General features: G+C 38.1%; 1 protein-coding gene across 1 annotated transcript in view; it reads right to left on the reverse strand.

The window, feature by feature from the left end:
* LOC135196983 (uncharacterized) overlaps nt 1-22,500 on the reverse strand; it is a 568,012-nt gene that overhangs the window by 84,350 nt on the left and 461,162 nt on the right. Inside the window, exons 13-15 of the mRNA XM_064223859.1 lie at nt 4,802-5,039; nt 3,705-3,840; nt 381-500 (exon numbers count right to left, since the gene is read on the reverse strand). Coding sequence (XP_064079929.1) covers nt 381-500; nt 3,705-3,840; nt 4,802-5,039 — 494 coding nt within the window. The remainder of the gene's footprint in view (nt 1-380; nt 501-3,704; nt 3,841-4,801; nt 5,040-22,500) is intronic.

Raw genomic sequence — 22,500 nt, forward strand, 5'->3', positions numbered from 1 at the left:
AATTCAATATTCACAAGTCAATTCCAATAATCACAGGTCAATTCAGTACTCACAAGTCAATTCCAATAATCACAGGTCAACTTTAATGCTCACGAGTCAATTCCAATAATAACAGGTCAACTCTCAGCACACGCAAGTCAATTCCAATTATCGCAGGTCAATTCAATACTCACAAGTGCATCAATACTCATATTCAAAGGTCAATTCCGATGATGTCAGGTCAAATCCTATACTCACAAGTCAACCCGACTCGCAGGTTAGTTTCAATACTTATAATCAATACAACATTCACAGGTTAATCCCTACATTTGCAGACAAATTCAGTACTGAGAGGTGAATTCAAATATATCCAGGGCCCAGTGGTCAGTTCCAATACTCACTTTATTACGGATGACTCCGGCGCTGTTGGACCTGGTGAAAATCTGGTGGACTCGATAGGTCTTGGTGAACATCGACCCGAAGGCCAGAGAGAACCCGGCAGACAGCAAGTAGGCTCGAGCCTACAAAACACGAAAACAGAAAAAAAATTGTTATATAATTACTTCCTCGACGGTATATCAAAGTTATTATTGACAATTAAAAGCCACAGTAGTGTTAAAATATATTATTGTACAATGCTAAAAATGACTAGGAGAGACTTTCGGATACTGTTCCGTATTGGTAGGACTGAAGAGGGATACGAAGCAGTATCCAAAAGTCTTTCCGATACTCTGTTTTTTTCCATCTGTCCATCTGTCTGTGGTGTTTGCGCATGGTAACACGGCGTCCCGGGCTTTAAATAATATTCTATTTCGAATATTATCGGTGTAATTCGCATACAGTAAATTATTAAAACACTTTTCAGTTGCAAATATACACCAAGATATCCTTTTATTTACCTAAAACTTACACATAGCGTAACTATTTAAGGTCCAGGACGCAGTGTTACCATGCGCGACCAACACAGGCGGATGGACAGATGGAAGAAAAAGAGTATAGTAATTTCTAGCATTGTACAATAATATATTTTAACACTACTGTGGCTTTTAATTGTCAATATTATAGCCTCGTTACGGAGGTTCCTTAATTCAAAATTATTATTGTTAACTACTTTCAAGGTACGGAAAAAGTGTTTTACAATTATTTCTATAATAACCTGAAAAAGAAATATATTTATAGCTACTATAATAAAATGGTGGAGAAAATATATCAATGGCAAGGTAACTAAGCTAATTACCCTACTTCTTACAAAAAATTGATATATTTGGAAAAATATTAACTACAAAAGCACATATAGTAATCATTCAAAATCCTTAGTGGCTGTGTGTGTGCGCGCGAGCGCGTATGATATATATATATATATATATATATATATATATATATATATATATATATATATATATTATAATTATATATATATTATATACACACATATATTTGCCTAAATGTACGTACTAGGTGTAGACTGTCACCTGGGTCATCCCACTGTAATAGTATTAAATATGAAAATAATTTCCTGTAACTCTCAATCACTCCTCAAACATGAAAAATTGACGGCAACTCTGCTTCCAGCTCTGCTTTTAGACTCCGCGCATCAGAGAGCTTTGGCGTGTTTAAATAATGAAGCTCCTTCCGCTCAATTACATATGGTGTAACTGCAACTGGCCTGGGTTTTTCCCCCTCGAAAATGTTAGTTATCTTTCATTTGGCACCGGATGATAACGTACGTCCCTTCCAACCCCGCCGGGTTCCAATTATTTATTATTATTATTATTATTATTTCACAATATGAAACCCATTCACATGAATCGAGCACACAGGAGCCATTGAATCGAAATTCAAGCTTCCGAAGAACGTTGATTTCAAACCACCACCACAGATCCTACACTGCAGTAGTAACTGATCATGATACAGAGCCAGTGATTTTTCATCGACCTGGCGGAGATACGAACTCGCGACATCTGAGTGGCTATCCCACGACACTAACCGCTATACCAGCGGACCAGCTACCCTCTAAGGTTAATAGCAGGGATAATATCAATTCCGTTGCAATTGTGAATGTCCGTCAAGTTTTTATTAAACGCAAATATACTTGAGGCGTTGCGGTAGGGGGTGTTTTCTAACCTATCTTATTACGTTGACCTATTTTAGTATTCAGCCACATCCTTTCCCCTGTGGAGACGATATTACAATTTCTATGATTTTCCGGAATTTGAGTTATGCATGTGTGTGAAGACGCCATTTACACAAGAGACACTTTCACGCCTTCCATTTTGTTATCAGCTTTGCTATCTATTGCAAAGGTGGCGATAAAAGACTAAATGATGCTAGATAACTGGTCATTAAATTAGTTCATTACATTCCGTACTTTTAGGTAACCAACGTTGCAATCCCTTACATCAATGCAATTAACTCAAATGAAACATGTAGGCATCACAGAAAATCCATAAAGTATGACTGAGACTCACTGCCAATTTCGTTAGTACCTATTTCTGGAATTGCGTTTGGTGTAACAACACTTTATCACTGTGTCCGACAAATAATTGAACTCAGATTGCATTTTAGTGAACTAATTTCAATTTCATCGTATTTCCTTTGATCCCTCTCCAATCAAGATGAAGTTTACAAATGCCTCAACGTCGCATATTATGCATTACAATACATATACTCTAATAAATACATGCACAAAGAGTTAGTTTGTATCGCGCGGAAACTGCTCTCGAAAAAGAACAAGAAATGAGAGAAAAAGTTTATCTGTTCATGCACACTAACTCCGACCCTTCTCTCTCTCTCTCTCTCTCTCTCTCTCTCTCTCTAATACCCCGACCCCTTTTTCTCTCTTTCTCCCTCTCTATTCATTATCTCCGTCTTCCTAATACCCCGCCACTTTACTCTATATCTCTCTCTCCGTCTTCCTAATACCCCGCCCCTTACTCTCTCTCTATCTTTCTAATAACCCGCCCCTTCTCTCTCTCTCTCTCTCTCTCTCTCTCCGTCTTCCTAATACTCCGACCCCTTTTTCTCTCTTTCTCTCTCTATCCGTTATCTCCATCTTCCTAATACACCCCTCTCTCTCTCTCTCTCTCTCTCTCTCTCTCTCTCTCTCTCTCTCAGTGAGCTTCCGTTCGCGGCCCACATATTCCTGAATTGTAACCGAGTATTGGGATCTTCCTTGGAAAAAAGGGGACGCCATATCTTAAAAACTAACCATTGTAGAATCTTCCTGAAAATAATCTCATTATGTTTCCTACACCCAAATTACTCATCGCATATTTCAGGGAACTGAACTGAATGAGTGACCTAACCTAACCTAGGGGCAAAAAAAAAAAAAAAAAAAAAAAAAAAAAACAGGGCTTTTGCAATACTATAGTAAATTCACATCAACCGTGCATTTGACGTCTAGGCCTGTACCTTACGACGCTCCTGATTGGCTGTTGATAAGCCAATCACAGGGCTGGAAGCTCTCAGTCTCTCTCTCGAGAGTTCACATGGGTAGGGTCTATGTTCCATCTCTCCTGAAAGATGTACCCCTCAGAAGTGGAACATTGATCCTACCCATGTGAACTCTCGAGAGAGAGACAGAGTTTCCAGCCCCGTGATCGGCTTATCAACAGCCAATCAAGAGCGTCGTAAGGGACTGGCCTAAACGTCAAATGCACGGTTGACGTGAATCTACTATAGTACACATCTAGGGACTTAGCTTCCCGGCCCATCCATCCACTCACTGTGCATATGACGGGGAAATAATGCGGCGAGGGCAGAGTGGCGTGGTCGAAACCCAAAAGGATGACGGCCGTGTACACCAGAATGCATCCGACGACCGTCGTGTTGTTCAGCCTCGGACTCGATAGCTTGATGTATCTGGCGAAGAAGATCGTTATGTCCAACAACCGCTTTGTACATATTGTGCCTAGAAACATCTTTGGTTAAAGTACTAAATAAACGTTGAAATACTAAATAAACTTAACAACCACTTTGTACATATTGTACCTAGACACATCTTTGGTTAAAATACTAAAAAACTGTTAAAATACTAAATAATAAACTTAACAACCACTTCATACGTATTGTACCTAGAAACATCTTTGGTTAAAATACTAAATCAACATAACAACCACTTCATAAGCACCTAGGAACATAAAACAAAAATAAACATTAAACACAAATAATAGTAAAATTGATAAAACACAAACGAACAAGGGTAATGAAAAGACTCAAAAAAGTAATAAATAGCGAATCCGACGAGACAAAAGAGAGAGAGAGAGAGAGAGAGAGAGAGAAGAGAGAGAGAGAGAGAGAGAGAGAGAGAGCAATGAAATCTACAATTAAAACGGGCAAAACAGAGGCAATAAAAAGGAAGGTGAGTCACGTATGAAATTGAACGAAGGACAAAAACTTTGGAGTAAAACATACGAAAAAAATTGAAAATGAAATCAATATCCCGAAGGAGGACAATAAAAACCTGAAACGAATAATGACCTAAAAAGTAAAGGGAAGAAGGAAAAACCAGAGAAGAGCTACACAAAACCAAACCAAAAGAACACTCAGAAGAGAACCAACGAAACACAATGGTAGACCATAAAAATCTGAAACGAATAATGACCTAAAAATTTTATAAAGGGAAGACGGAATAGCCAGAGAGGAGCTATACACGACCAAACGAAGGAGCACTCAGAAGAAAACCAATGAAACACAAAGGAAGACAATAAAAACCTGAAACGAATAATGACCTAAAAAAGTAAATGGAAAAGAAAAAACCAGAGAAGAGCTAAACAAGACCAAACCAAAGAACACTCATTAGAGAACGAACGAAACACCTTACTTGAGCCTCCGATAGGTGAGGTTGAAGATGAGGAAAGCGAGAGCCATCAGGATACCCAGGCTGGCCAGGGCGGACATGATGAAGAACGCCGCCGGCGAGATGGTCTCCACCCTAATCTTGAACACCCTCGACGCGGGCACCTCGCCCCCGGGCCACACCACCACGTGGCATCCGGGGCACATCAGGTCGAGGGCAGCTTCCTCCGGGTGGTACAGGGCGACCTTCATCGGCTTTCCGTCTGTTTGGGATTGATCAAATGATTGATTGATTGATTATAGCTACTAAAACTGGTGTCACAACACCTATTTATAGGCTGGAGGATGCTCCTTAAATATATATATATATATATATATATATATATTATATATATATAATATATATATATATATATATATATATATATATATATTTAAGGAGCATCCTCCAGCTATAATAGTGGGCGACTTGTTCAGATCTGAATTAAATGACCAGGAATAATTACAATCACTTATGATTATGTGAATGTTTATACATACTTACAAGATAACGAGATTTAGAGTACTCTACATATTTATAAGTACGGGAGAAATGAATACTTAAGTAATATCCATCTCAATGTAGGCCTAACGACTCATGCATTCAATTGTTAATTAAAGCCATAAATTTCATTTAATTACAAGAACGAGAACTGACATCGCTAATTTATAAGAACCACAAAAATATAATTATAATTTTCTATATGAACCTTCGACCGCGAATAATTATACTTATAAGTAATAAATGAAACCTAGATTATTTGACTTCATCAACAGAATAGAATAGAACATAATAATATACAATTTAGGCTGCAGGGCAAGTGCTGGGACTTACGAGGTCATTCAGCGCTAAAAGAAAATTTAGATTAAATGGTTTGAAGGAGTAACAGGAGGAAAACCTCGCAGTTGCATTTCGAATCAACTGTTAGGAGGGGTTGGAAAGGAAGATGGAAGAAAAAGAATATGAATGGAGGAACAGTAAAAGAAGTGAAAGGAGCTGGAGTTAGGGGAAGAAGGGACGCTGCAAAGAATCTTAGGTAATGCCTACAGTGTACCGTGCGTCAGATGCACTGACGGCGCTACCCAGCTACGTGGGAATTTCATCTATAAAACTGAAACAAAGAATATGAATGAAAATAAATGCGCATTGGGGCATGGAAACTCAATTATAATGATTACTTCGACTTTCATAAGAAGAGGCCGACGGGGCCAGCAAACTGATAGAGAAATAAACGCATGGGGACGAATGTAGTTGGTCCTCACACGGGGACCAGTGACAGACCGCCGCTAAGAACACAAATTTAATTTTTTTTAATTCCTACCGTTTCTGAACAAAAGTAAGACCATTACTATATCGTTATTGGAAAAATGACAGAAAATGTCTAAATGATTATCATAAGGGCACTAATTTTCTAAACGATATTCACTGAAAATTACATTGACAGTTAAAAATGCTTATCGAACTGAACTGAATATAGAATTCAGGGCAAAGGCCAAGCACTGGAACCTATGAGGTCATTCAGCGCTGAAACGGAAATTGACAGTAAAAGCTTTGAAAGGTATAACAGAAGGAAAACTTCGCAGTTGCACTATGAATCAATTGTTAAAAGATGGTGGAAAGTAAGATGGAAGAAAGAGAATATGAAAGGAGGTACAGTAAAAGGGACGTAAGGGGTTGCAGCTAGGGGCCGAAGGCACGCAGCAAAGAACCTTAAGTAATGCCTACAGTGAACCGCATGAGGTCTACTGATGGCACTACCAGCCCTACAGGGAATAATGCTTATCAAAGAAATTTTTTTAATTCACCAAAATACAGCTTGCATAATATTAAGAACAAGAAAAATGAATGTGTTTGGCTTCCGCAGATCTGGTTGGTGTCTATATCGGCCCTCACGCACATTTTCATCAAAATAATGTCTTTTCACAGTAGGTGACCAAAATTTTTCTTTTCATATAAACTTTGTGAACTGGATATTTCTTTCACGAACAGATCAACAAATGAATACACCAATAAATATGATAATGCTAATGGTCCCAAATTAAAGATGGACTAATAATAATAATGATAATACTTCTTCCGTTCAAAGCGATTTTCATCTGCTGAGAACAATTCCAGTCTTGAAATATCCACAACGCTAGAACTCGGCTCCCAAACGGAACTGAACTCAACTGGCATTTCAATAAAGCCAACCTTCAACCTGTCTCTTCCAAAAGTTCCGAAGGGTCATTTGAAATACGCAAATTTCAGTCTTCAAGTCTACAGCATAAGAACCCAGATTTCAGTTCCCAATCATTTTGATCATTCAAAATAGTTTAGAGAGAGAGAGAGAGAGAGAGAGAGAGAGAGAGAGAGAGAGAGAGAGAGAGAGAGAGAACCAATGAAATTTACAATCAAACCGGTCAAAAAAGAAGCAATAAAAAGTAAGGTGAGTCACGTATAAAATCACACGAAAGAAATTGAAAATGAAATTAACATCGCAAAGGAAGACATCAAAAACCTGAAACGAATAATGACCTAAAAAGTAAATGGAAAAGAAAACACCAGAGAAGAGCTATACACGACCAAACGAAAGGACAGTTTTTAGAATCTAGTATTATGCAGCTTACTTCCAGTTGTAATTTCGATGTTAGTGCGGGAATGTATTATTTGGACCCCTGTATCAATAAATGTTCAAGATTGAAGTAAGCAAATTTCAGTCTTAAGTCTACAGCATAAGAAAAAAAGGTTTCAGTTCCCAATCATTCTGATCATTCAGATAGTTTGAGAGAGAGAGAGAGAGAGGAGAGAGAGAGAGAAGAGAGAGAGAGAGAGAGAAGCAAGGGGGCGGGGGACTCTATCTGAAAACCTCAATACACAACACAGTGGATTCGATCAACAGTCAACACAAAGTGAATTGGGAGGGAAAGGTTTCACAAAGGAGACTGAACAAATTTTTTTCAATCCCAGCCGCTTTGTTGTGAAAACATCGTGACTTCGCCCTTTCTGTTAGTCCTACTGTCCACGTGTTCTCTATCAATTCCCTCCATTAACAGAGTACTATCAAGTGTTTCCATTGGGTTGGTGTCAAGGGGACTGGGAGAGGACGGCTGCTTTGATTTCATTATCCCTCTCCTCAACTCTCTAACAAAGAAGACACATACATCAGTCATTCCTTGCCTCGCCTTCCACAACTACTTCTGCTTCTGTTCATCCACTAGAAATAACTCTATTTATATAGAAATTTTCTTAGAGTAAAAGGCATAAATTGACCATCTCGATATCCAGCGAGAGTTTTCACTTAATTGAATGAATATATCATTGATTGTTTGCCCAGTTTTGACAGAATACTTGTTGCTTAATTCGTACTTCTAAATCCTTGCTAGGCTGGCCAATACAAAAAGAGGGGAAGTCCAAACATGGCATTTTACTTTATGTTGATAAAAAATGGCCGAAGGAAAACAGCAACATAATTTATAAAATTCCATGTTTGGACTGCACCTCTTTTCATATCGGCCAATCTAGCAATGACTTAAAAGTACGAATTAAAAAGCATAAGTATTCTGTCAAAACTGGGCAAACAATGCTATACTCAATCATTAAGTGAAAATCTCACAGGATAAATTAGAGTTAAAGTTCAGTGATTCTTAGATCGAAGGATTTCTTTTCAGGAAAGCTTTTAGAATCTACTATTATGCAGCTTACTTCCAGTTGTAATTTCAACGTTAGCCCTGGAATATATTATTTGGACCCCTATAGTAATAAATGTTCAAGACTGACCTAAAAGATAAAATCATTGACTTAATTACAAATTAGTTACCTTATATACATTTTCTATGTAATCGAATGTTTAATATTTTTTTTAATGTTCACCTTGCAAAAATTGTTATTGTTTACCAAATGGAGAGTTATTGAGTTGTACTTTTATAATATTTTTTTGGTAGTCAATTACCTTCTTTGTATAATCTTTTAATTGTCTTGTCCCTGCTTCTGAGCTGTTGGGCTTAATCTTTTGTAAAACCTCTTAACCCTCTTTTAGGTCTACTAATTCTTCAATTGTACATATTTTTTTCTTTGTAATCCCCATCTGCCATTCATATGAGCTCTTTTTGTAAACTTTTGATATTTTTTCAGCCTGCTAAGTAAAGGACAGGAAGTCAAAAGGCCTTGTAGGTCTCCATCGGTTTTCTTTCCTAAGTAGATTTTCTCTTTATATATATATATATATATATATATATATATATATATATATATATATATAGAATTATATATAGTACACACACACACACACACGCACACACACACACAACACACACACACCACACACACACATATATATATATATAATATATATATATATATATATATATTATATACATATAGTATGTATATGTGTTTTTTATTCATTAATATATATTCTGATACCTTTCCAATATTATTCTCTTCAACTCAAGCGTGCCCAACTCTTCTTTCCTGGGGATCTATAGTCTACCCTTTTGGTGAAAAGGACATGCTCTTCGGCACTTACTTTTCAGCAAAATATTTTTCCAACAGTTCCAGTGTTTTCTGTCGGTAAGGTCCTTTTGCTATTTGAACCACTGACGGCTGGCAGGGCATCTGTCCTATATTGTGATCCTCCAGGAATCTCGTAGAGAGATGAAGGTTTTAATTCTTTTCAACAGTCTTCTGCTATCCATAAAGAACTTGAAATGCGACCCAACTCTCACTTTCCACAGAGATCAACGAGGTCAATGCAAAATTAGTACATTTCTCAAAAAGGCTGAAAAGGTCAATTAAAGACTCCACAGAGGCTGAACAGGAACATGAAAAATGAGTCAATTCCAAAGTGGCTAAAGAGGTCATATGGAAATTGCAACATCTTGGATAAAATAATAATCAAGATTATTGAGTCCGAATATTACCTCATCCCACTGGCATTTTCATCTTGCAGTCCATCTTCCCTCCAACAATATCTCGCTTCAAGCCATGCCCCTCACACTTGAAGTAAATCTCCTCTCTCTCTCTCTCTCTCTCTCTCTCTCTCTCTCTCTCTCTCTCTCCTTCTTGTTCTTCTTGTTCTTCTTCTTCCACGAACACCAAAGCGGAAAGCCTCAATTCTTTCCTCAGGCAAGCGCAACAACTTTGAATACCACGACACCTGGGCGACTGCTGCGAATCAGTTAGGAAACTAGATTTATCTAAACCCTATGGCCTTAATTCTATTACCACCAAAGAGATCTGTGGAATACGAGAGCGTACAGGAAAGACAAACAAGTAGAAATTCCGCCAAGAGAGGAATTTCGCCCAAGTGGATTTTGCGGTTTCTCTGGAGAAATCCTTTCGGAACTGGGGACGAGGGAGGACACTGTGATTTGAGATTGGCTGAGAGATGTAGAGAAATTACACTGAGGTAGAGTGGGAGTAGATGGTTGACTGCTCTTGTAGATTAAAGCGACAGCACATCACAGACTTACGTAGACCATTAGCGGTCAGCAAAAAATTGTGGGAAAATATCATCCAAGTAAAATCCATGAAAATAGCGGTTGATTACTTACGCAATTCTTACTACTATGCTCTCAAATTATCAAACATTTACATAAAACGAAAATCAACAAAGGATTCGGAAAAACTTTCTCAACAATAGCATCAATGCCAGGTCTAAACCAAAGACGACCCCGCCCCGGAATTGAACTACGCCTACGGAGTAATACCGGCAATGACGACGACCCCTACTTGACCTGGACCTGAGATCCTGTTCTAATAAAAATAAAAGATTCGGCATTAATAATTTTTTGAACATTCCCAATATGAATATTGGCCAGTTACTCAGAAACAACGCTGAGCCTAAGAAGCGAATTGTAAGGAAAATAGAAAAAAACAATAAATATAATCAACTCGCTTAACTCTGTCATTCTTTTTAACAGCATTTGCCTAAAACACGGTCTTCTACCAAAATAATAATAATTCTGGGTAGATCAAAATCTCCAGTCACTTCACTCGAAGTACACTGAACATAAATGAGCGCAATCAACTTCATGATTTTAGTTTTTCCCGAATGTTGTCCCCTAATAATGGAAGTAAATTATATTGAATGCTAAGGAGGTTTTATTGCCAACGATAACCCAGTTGAAGTTAATATATTTTAACAAATTCTTTCCCATGCGTACGTTGCACTAATGACAAATTTTTATGTATTTATGTAGTGTTTTTAATGTATTTATGCGATCGACTTTAGTGTAAAATTGGATAGTAAACATTTTTATGGGCACGATGCCTGTCCCTTCGACTAACCTTTGTAGATATATATATATATATATAATATATATATATATAATATATATAATATATATATATAAAGAAAGTTAATGCTACATTTCAGGGAACAGCTGTCTCTCTTCAGGCAAGTGATGAATGAGAAGAGTTACTGAAAAGCCGTATTTTTACCAAGAGGTCCCAGTGGTCAGACCTGTTTTAACAGGAATTATCTCAGTCCTATATATATATATATATATATATATATATATATATATATATATATATAGATGATATATATATAGATATATATCTATATATATAGATATCTATATATAGTATATACTATATATATATGTATATATATAGATATCTATATATATAGATATATATATATATATATCTATATTATATAGTATATATATATATATATATATATATATATATATATATATATATATATATATATATATATATATATATATATATATATATATATATATATATTCTATATAGATATAGATATATATATATATATATATATATATATATATATATATATATATATATATATATATATATATAAAGGGGAGAGAGAGAGAATGTGGAGTATCCTGATGATGTCTGATACAGAGTATAGGTACTGAGAGTTAATAAATGATTTTATAACGGAAGTGAAGAGTGCGCTCAAATACTCGGCCAAGAGAGTGACGGTTTGATGTGGTGTAAAAATGAGTGTGTCAAATTGCTAATCCTTTATGGCTGTTTAATACCTGTAGAAGGAGTGATACGAGAACATAGAGAAAGGACGGTTGGGCAGGTAAAAATTTGTAGGGGGGGCACTGTTTTGCAATAGTTTTCGGCTTTATTTACTGATAGTAGGTTTTGCATTTCATTATCATTAACTACTAAACTTGTCTTATCTTCAAGGCTTGAGGAACGAATGGTAAACCTTCCGCGGCACTGAATTCGAATCTTGTGATTTTAGGTTCGATGCAAATCATTCGGAGTTAGCTACAGCCACCAATTTTTGACAGGTTGAGCCCTACAGAAATTGTACGAGAACCACGATCGAGTCTTGTGGTTAGAGGCAGTTTCAGTGATCCATACCAAAAGAGGCCGTCAGTCATTTTATACATCAAGATTTTGGAATACAAAAGGGCCAACGATGATTGTAATATTCCCATCATCTGTCATTGTTTCACTACCTCATTCTTAAGTGTTTAGTTAGGGTGTTCTGTATATATATATATATTATATATATATATATATATATATATATATATATATATATATATATATATCTATATAGTATATACAAAAGAGCGAGAGAAAGAGAGACAGAGAGATTGAAAATCTAGAGGAATCTCATGGTGCGCGCACACTATGCCCTTCCACAGAAACGAAGGTTTTGTCTTCTTCCAAAAAATCGACCGTCGTTTAAGAAGTTATCAGTGACCACAGAACAAAATTGTTTGGCAATTCTTCTCTAAGATGTCTACAACCTTTCATATGTATTTATGTATGTATGTATATATGTATGTATAAATATATATATATATATATATATATATATATATATATATATATACATATATACTATATATATATATATATATAGTATATATATATATATATATATATATATATATACAATGGTGTAGAAAGAGGTGACTAAATACGTGTACCTACTATGGGAATTATTGCCGACGTGTTTTCGAATTTGAACACTCACTTTGTTGATTACGATCCTCGATGTGATTCTCTGGTATGAAGGTTTGTATGTACCAAAATCGTTGTCGTATTTTATGCCCCATACAGCCCCGCCCCCCCCACACACGCACACACACATATATATATGTATGTATGAAAGGTTGTAGACATCTTAGAAAAGAATTGCCAAACAGCTTTGTTCTGTGGTCACTGATAACTTCTCAAACGAAGGTCGATTTTTGGAAGAAGACAAAACCTTCGTTTCTGTGGACGGCATAGTGTGCGCGCACCATGAGATTCCTCTAGATTTTCAATCTCTGTCTCTCTCTCTCTCTCTCGCTCTTTATATGTACGTATAAATGTATGTATGCGTGCCGCCTCGCGCATGTGTGTATATGCACAATATTCAGTTAGTTTAACTGTCTTATTACAGCTGTTTTGATATCGATTATAATTCATATTTACCAACAATATCTGCTATAAGAATAAGTTTCTGTAAGATTATGTAAAAAAAAAAATGTTTCGCAGGAATATGTATGTATTTCTATTCTTAGATCATAATGTCTGTATGTATTCACTTGTGCAAATATGTATATATTTTCTTATCTTTCCTTCAATTCACTACACTTTTCATATTTCAGTCGTTTGCTTGTTTGTATGGTGTTTTTACGTTGCATGGAACCTGTTGTTATTCAGCAACGGGCCCAATGGCTTTACGTGACTTCTGAACCACGTCGAGAGTGAACTTCTATCACCAGAAATACACATCTCTGACCCCTCAGTGGAATGCCCGAGAATCGAACTCGCGCGGCCACCGAAGTGGCAGGCCAAGACCATACCGATCACGCCCATATTTCAGTCGCCTCAAAATTAGAAGCGTATGCTTGTATTTCTATTCCAACGGCTCATCTCACACATACGTGCATGCGTAGGTATGCACGGATGTGCGAACGTGTGTCTGCATGTATTTTCCGTCTTCTCAAAGCATGTCTCCTGTTACAACTGCGCCATTAATCACCCCGTTCCTGGGAATACTTCATGAAGGGGGTCCTTCACTCTCCCAACAGGATCTTTTCGCTCGACTCCCAGGCAGACGCCGATCCGGTTACACAATTAATCACCGGGGAAAGGATTCTGACATCCGAGGTAAACTGCGTACTAAAACACACCGTCTTTTGTCTCTCCTCTCTCGGCTTGAGAGGAAAGTGGCCCATCCTAAAAGTCGCTCGTCAATGACCAGATCATCAAATCTATTTTTGCGTGTGCGTTTCGATGAGATTTTGTGACTGTTTAAAAAAAAGGATGGACATGGAGAGAACGCTTCTATGTTGAAGGGTTTAATCCAGAGGTTGTTAACCTTCTGATGACTCCAGATCCCCCATGAATTGCCCAAAAGGGTTCCATACCCCCTTGGCTTAAGTCCACTCAAGTCCTAATTTACTCAGTTTATTACATAATTTAGTTATGAATAGCTAGGAATAGAACATTCAAGAAAATCAACAACATTTATAGCTTTATATAGTTATTCATTCACAAAATGTACCCGTGTACACAATGACACATTAAAATCAAATATATAGAAATATCCCGAGATCAACTCCCATACCCCCAGCATATGGTTCTGATACCCCCAAGAAGTATGGATTACCAGATGTTGAGATGTTTAATCAGAGGTTTAGGTACGGGTTTAGGTAAGGGTGCAAATATTCTCGCGGCTAAGTTGGTGGCGCGGTGGGAGTGGCATCAAGGACCAAAGGACAAAAATAAAACGATTGCAAACGCTTGGAAGGTTTTTCGTCCATTGGGGAGAAAGACAGTTAAACTTCTCATCCCCGTCCCATGTTCGTGTAAAAGGAGGGGGTGGGGGGGATGGAAGCCAATCACCAGAGAATAATGAATCTTAATGATAGCAGAAATAGACCCTGAAGTCTATAGAAGTAGCAATGGGTTATAGTTGAAGTCTATAGAAGTAGCAATGGGATATAGTTGAAGTCTATAGAAGTAGCAATGGGATATAGTTAAAGTCTATAGAAGTAGCAATGGGTTATAGTTGAAGTCTATAGAAGTAGCTATGGGTTATAGTTTAAGTCTATAGAAGTAGATATGAGTTATAGTGTAAGTCTATAGAAGTAGCGATGGGATATAGTTGAAGTCTATAGAAGTAGCAATGGGATATAGTTGAAGTCTATAGAAGTAGCAATGGGTTATAGTTGAAGTCTATAGAAGTAGTAATGAGTTATAGTTGAAGTCTATAGAAGTAGCATGGGTTATAGTTGAAGACTATACGAGTAGCAATGGGATATAGTTGAAGTCTATAGAAGTAGCTATGGGTCTATAGTTATAAAGATGCTTAAGAAGTCAGTGTAACGAGATCAGGGGTGATGGAGTGAATTGTTAATGTTCGAAGACTAAAACGGTGGTAGGAAGGGGTAGCAAGGGGTAGAGGCTGTGCCGTGTTACAGGTAAAGGCAGCCAAGGGCATTGTAAGTCCCTGAAAGGTACCGGAAAAATACATGTGAAGTTAATTTCCTTTTCGTCTGGATTGTCTGTCGCTTTTCAAATGCGGAGCTGGAACAAGGGCGGGGAGCGAGTGGAACTTGTCTCGGCAACACAGATACCTGATGAGGGGAGCGAGGGGAGTGCTCGACAAAGCGAGGGGAAAGGAACACAAGAGTTCATCTACTGAGGGAATGTCGGAATTCGCCGCTCGTCACTATATCGCTCAATTCATTTCGTTTGGAATGCGTTCCTATATAGCTCAGTTACTATGAACATTGGCTAGGAAGAGGACTGCACAAATTAGTAGCAATGTGTAATTACATACATTCGTGTATGGACACACACACAAACAAACACACACACATCACACATATATATATATATATATATATACATATATATATATATATATATAATATATATATATATATATATGTATATATATATATATATATATAAATATATATATATATATATATATAATTTGATTTACCTAAGACAATCATTCTTGAAGACTATGAAAATAACAATCACGTTCTTTAAAATATGAAGATAAAATATGACCCTTTACTTGCGTGTGAATCCTGGTGCAGTATACTACAAATATAGTTAAAGTCCTCGAACTTTATGTTGCTCATAGCGGTCTCATCGTCTGAGAAAAAGAAACGATAAGTCAATATATTTTAGATATAATTTTATCAATATGCCAAGATTTCCACACAAAAAAAATGATCTCAGTTTGTCCTCATTATCTGTTTTGCCTGAAAAGGCAGTTTCAGTATTTTTTCTTTAGTGGCAATTGTTGATTATTTTCTAGCAGGTTTTCTTCCGTCACAAAGGATAATTTCAAACTATAGGAGTGATAAATTGGCTCAGTACTTGATCATCTAAACATTTCTTGGTCAGTGGCAGTGGCGGGTCTTGAAATCTTTCACTGGGGGCTCACATTAGAATAGTTCCATTTACAAACACACACACATACACACACAATATGTATATATATTATATATATTATATTATAGAAATATATATATATAAAACGTACACACATACGGTACATATCAATATCTATTCATGTATGCACACACACACATATATACACAGTATTATTTGTTGTTGTCTCTGTTGTTGCATTTTTGCTGTTGTTGAAATAATCATTAACTAAGTAAAGTTTTGCTAATAATAATGATTCATTGAAAGAAAACAATGTTCTATTATTCAAGGCCATGGAGCTTGGGGATGTGACTATGTGGCCCCCCCCCCCCCCCTCCGTCCCTTTATCCCAAATCCGCCACTGTTTGCCAACAATTTTTTTTTTTTTTTTTTTTTTTTTTTTTTAAGTTATCAAAACAGGGCTGCTAAGCAGTTTCAAGTCCCTATTCTTAGAGAAGAGGGCAATGTGTCATCAGAAGCCGTCCGTCTAGTTATGAGCGTCTTATGGAAAGGAAAAAGAATAACTGGGAATAACTCTTTCTCCAAAGAAGCCTTTTCAACCCCTTTTCTCGTGTCTTTAAGGATTAGCCATATTATATTGCTTTTTTCCACTTTCAGCCTACATCTTCATCTGTAGGGTTGGATTCCTTCAGTTCCCTATTGACATACGACCTTACTGCACATTCTGGATGATTGTTATAAAAAAGACAGGCAGCTAACACATACGATGTAATTCCACACTGACTTGACTCCATCTACAGCACTGTGAACAAGCTCGGCCGACATGAGCGGAGATTATAGGCTTCGCTGCATTCTCATTTGGCATTCAAAGGCTTCCCCATATTCGTCAGCTCGGAAGAACAGAAGTGCGAGGATAGTCTCACCTTTATTCCACCATCGAGAAAAGGGAGGCGGCACGTGTCAACTTTGAACTCGGTGGCGAAATCGATTTCTGATAAATTGCCGAGACGAGGTTCCGTAATTCCCGACGTTAAAAGGCTTTTTTTTTTTTTTTTTTTTTTTTTTTTTCATCTCTGTATCTGGTATCTACAGGTGGTGGCAGATTTCGCTCGATCAAGAAATACTCGCTTCCCGACTATCTCCACTCCTGCGTCTAGAGCGAGGCCTTGGCCTCGAGTAGCAAACAACACATCCCTGTCTTCCCGTCACCCGAGCGTACGTGGATGGGGCCAAAAGGGCCACCTCAGAAGAAGTGCAAGTGGCTTTACGGAGCACTTTCCATATCTCATCTGCTCTCTCTGCCATTCTTCTTTCTGTGGCATAGATCCGGAGCTCCCACTTGACTTTTCCCCGACACAACCGCCACATTCATGTGCGCTGAAGTGAGGACGAATGAGGAGGCTCTTTAGGGGAGCAATGGCCTCCGAATATCGTATTGTTTGCTTTCTACGGCATAACCTTTTATCATTTGAGCCAAGTGATCGATATCTTACGTGAAGGTTCTCAATATGGGTGACTAATGAGAAAACCCACGTGTCAGTTGGATTTTTAATATTGCAATCCTTAGCGAACAATGGGACATTGCAAACGTATCAATGACTTGCTTCAATTTACCCGGCCGCATATTCCCGAAATGTAACCGAGTACTGGGACCTTCCTTGAAAAAAGCGGGACGCCAAATCTTGAAAACTAACCACAGAATCTTCTTGAATATAATCTCATTATTTCCAACACCCAAATTCCCACCAAATCATCTCTTTGAATTAACCTAACCTAACCAAACCTCATTCAAGGGCATGGCAAAAAAACAAAAACAAAAAAAACAAGCGCAATGAACAAATATAATTGGTCACACTTTAATTACAATCCGCTAAAGTAAAATCAATATGATTTTCGATGCTTCTATACTATATTTATATACTAAACCGGAGGAATTTGACTTTTTGGGGCAGACAGACATATTAGATCAAGAACTGGTAATGCATTTGAGAAAATATTTATGTGCAAACAATGAGGGGGTCCACCCCATAATGAGGCTCAGAGCCCAGAGAATGGACCACATGGTTAACTCTCGGGTTTATAGAGATGGAGCAGAAGCAGTTATGGTTCTCAATGAGGCCCGCGACACCGCCACAATTGAAGCGTTTCTTGAGAAAAACCGACGCTGAGATGAATTGACCTAATCTAAGTTATGCAGTTTCAGAGTTGTTTGAAACATCCGCTTACAAAAAATAACAGAGCAGGAAATGCTAAAAATTACAGGTTACAGGTATAAAAAGCTAATGCAAATATTTTCATATCTTTATACTTAAGAAAACAAGAATAACATCAAAGTCAGTTTTACTATTATTATCATTGCACCAGAGGGATCCTGAGGATGACAGAAGCGATAGCTCTCATCCTGAGGACGTCCCTATTGACCTTGAGGGTGATCGAAGTACAGTCTCTCACTTAGCTTTCTTTGAAGTCTGATTAGTTTAAAAAATATGGCTAATTTAAAGAAGAGCTTATTTCCCTTAATTTTATAAATTCATTACCCAAATATATGGGGCTACGGACTTCAGAATGACGTAAAATCCGTGAAGTAGCAATAGTAAACTTTATTGTTAGAATGGTTAGAATAAAAATGTACATAAGCAGTAGTTGTTTCCATGAAAACAGAAAATTTACAACCAAATTAAGTCCTGAAGACAGCGTATTCGCGAATTTCTCTTTGGACCATATCTACCCACTATTCGCGGAAAATTCGTCTATTCGCGGCATTTTTCTACGAGAACCTTGAGGACGACCTAGCAGCACGCCCATCAAGAAACTCTCCACCATCACCGACAAGAATGAGGCTCCGCCCACGAAGGAGACAGCCAATCAGAAGCCGTCCCCTTGATGACATCGCATGTGACGCCACAAGCGGTGCCCAATGAAAAATGGGGTACCAGAATCCTCAAGCCACTTGACTGTAATAATTAGCGCAAATTCTACCGAAGCAGATGAGCAAGAGCCCATGCTGACACAAGGTCAGCTTAATCAAAAACAACAAACAACCGAAGCAGTTCTTTGCACTCAGCGATCCCGTCTCCACGATGGCCAAACGAGGTGGCTGAAACATGTAGACAGACGACCTTTAGTAGAAACCGGAAGAGAAAGAAACGCAAGAAATACCATGATTGACCCCTGAAGATTACTTCCTGTTCCCGACCTACGAGACCCTCAACCGGTCCCTGGTCCCCCGCCGCCTTTCATAACACCAGCCCGAAATTCCGTTGATGACCTACAGCTTGATGAACATCAGACAGCTGCTTAGAAATACAAGTGTGCAAGAAACACAAGTCATAAGAAGAATTGAAAGAATTGTGTATAAAATCAATTCTGTAACTGTAAATTCTGCCATTATTTTTAATAAAATATTATTATTATTATTATTATTATTATTATTATTATTATTAGATTATTATTATTATTATTATTTCAGTAGATGAAACCTATCCACATAGAACAAGCATACAAGGGCCATTGACTTGAGGTTCTGGCCTCCAGAGAATGTTGGTTCCAACCTCCCACCACAGACCCCGCACTGCAGCAGTAACTGATCATGAAACAATATCAGTGATATTTCTTCGACCTGGGAGAGACACGAACCCGCGACATCTCAGTGACATGCCACGGCACTAATACACTATACCAGCGGACGGACCAGTTAAAAATGCTCTTTGGAAACTCAAGTTGAGTTTATTATAAAAATTCAGTTGTTGCGGCAGATAGTTCACATCAGCAGTGAACAAAAGAAATCTTTATTTATACCAAGATCCCTAAGAAAGGTTTTGGATATTTTAAATGTTATTTGTAATTATCAGAAAATCGGTATTATTTTTTTGTCAATGATTTCTTTACACAGTTTGACACTACGTTTTATTTATCATCGTTATTAAGTTTATTTACGATGAATGATACATCATCTCTTCATACGGCAATGATACAAATCCGTATATTCGGGGTCTGTTGCTGTCAGTCTGTCAGTCCTGATTTCGTAGTCTGCCTTGGGCGTCACTGGATTTGATCTCTCAATACCTAACTACCTCCCACATGCTCTCTCTCTCTCTCCTCTCTCTCTCTCTCTTTATTAATTTCCCGTTAATATCCCTTTCTCCCATGTTTCCTCTATCTCTACGCATCTACCTATTGCAGTCTATTCACTCTCTCACTGTCTATCTCTATTCCACGAGCCTATCTACCTGTTTCCATTCAATCTCTCCTTCTCGACCAAGTCTTCTCTCTCTCTCTCTCTCTCTCTCTCTCTCTCTCTCTCTCTATCAATTTCCCTCTACGATCCCTATTTATCTATCAGATTCCCGTAAATATCCATTTCTCCCATGTTCCCTCTATCACTACGCTTCTATCTATTGCTGTTACTTCACTCTCTCCTCCCCTCAACTCTCTCTCTCTCTGTCTATCTCTACTCCACGAGCCTATCTACCTGTTTCCATTCAATCTCTCCTTCTCGACCAAGTCTTCTCTCTCTCTCATCTCTCTCTCTCCTTCTTCTCCTCTTCCCTCCTTCTCTCTCTCTCTCCGCAATTTCCCTCTATGTCGAGCCCTATTTAATCTATATTCAATTTCCCTTACTAAATATTCCCTTTCTTTCCCTATGTTCCCTCTATCTCTACGTTTCTATCTATTGCTGTCTCTCTCCTATCTATCTCTCTATTCCGCGAACCAATCTATCTGTTTCCATTAAATCTCCTCCTTCTCGACTAAGTCGTCTCTCTCTCTCTCTCTCTCTCTCTCTCTCTCTCTCTCTCTCTCTCTCGTCGGAGTTTGTGGCTTTAAAAGCCGGTGCCACGACTCATTTTCCGCAAGAACGCTCCCGTGCCTACGCGCGGATACGTCAGGTTAATTCCGCACAACCCCGCGAGGGGCGGCCAGGTGCGTGAAAAGCTGGAGAGCTAACTTCCGATTCCGATCGCCCTCGGTGAGGGAGTCGACGACGCCACGCTGGAATTCATGATCGTGTCATTTCAGTGTCATAACTGTTTTTTTAGTCTTATATATACTCATACATTTATTCATTTATCGTTTACTGTCAAAGAAAACTGGTGAGATGCCTTTTTTGTTTGTCCGTCCGCGCTTTTTCCGTCCGCCCTCAGATCTTACAAACTCCTGAGGCCAGAAGACTGCAAATTGGAAAGTTGATCATCCATCCTCCTATCATTACACATACCAAGTTCCAGCCCTCTAGCCTAAGTATTTTTTTTATAAGGTCTAGCACCGCCGAGTCCAATTCTGAGGGATACGTCTTTCTAAAGTATCCCTCAGGAGAGGTAGAACATACATCCTGCCTATGCAGCCAATCAGGAGGGTCGTAAGGGACTGGCCTATACATTAAATGCACGGGTGATGTGATTTTACTATAGGTTCAGCTTAATTTAAATGAAAAATAGTGAGATGACTTTGTCTGTCCGTCTGCATTTTTTTTTTTTTTGTCCGCCCTCAGATCTTAAAATCTGCTGAGACTAGAGAGCTCCAAACTAGTATATTGGTCATCCACCCTCCAATCTTCAAGCATACCAAAATGCGGCCCTCAGCCTCAATAGTTTTTATTTTAATTTAGGTTAAAGTTAGCCATGAAGGTTGCGTCACTAGAGGTGCCAGCCGAGACACATCTTCACTTGACCACAAGTGGGGAGCAACTGAACCCTGCCAGTCGTGTGACTGAGTTTCTTACTGCAGCACATCGAGAGTTTAATACAGCATATAACGCTGTATAGAAAACTCGATTTCGACGCATTTTTTCCTTGTTCATTATTATCTTTAGTTACTTAATTTTTAATACATGAATTATCATTATCAACATAGCTAGGAGCAACAAGTACTCGCAGTTCTAACATTTAGGGAAAAATGTTATCCTGCCTGGATGTCAACTACATACAGTGATATCATCACCTTCCCAAGTGACTCGGTACCTTCAAGTTTGATTCTTTCTGACAATCGTGTCTATGATTTACTAGAAAGACAATTGCATGTCCCATGAAGAAGATAAGGACCATTAGCCAGGAGTTTGTCCTTCAGGAAAACTCATGTAAAGTTTCAATGAAAAGGGGAATTCGCAATGATGCATCTGATTCCTGGGGCTCTTGAAGTTAGGGAGTGCTACTCGCCTCACAGAACCTCGGATTACGTATTCTGTTGAGGGGCCACGACTACCCACAGGCCAATCCCAAAGGATCTCTCTCTCTCTCTCTCTCTCTCTCCTTGCACAGAAACTGTGTCATTACTTTTCTGCCAACGACTGAATGCCTGCCACATGTATACTGGCGTCACATCGGCAACGGTCAGTATCATCCACTTCAACCATT

The sequence above is a fragment of the Macrobrachium nipponense genome, chromosome 18, assembly GCF_015104395.2.
Source record: "Macrobrachium nipponense isolate FS-2020 chromosome 18, ASM1510439v2, whole genome shotgun sequence".
In the NCBI taxonomy this organism is placed as follows: Eukaryota; Metazoa; Arthropoda; class Malacostraca; order Decapoda; family Palaemonidae; genus Macrobrachium; species Macrobrachium nipponense.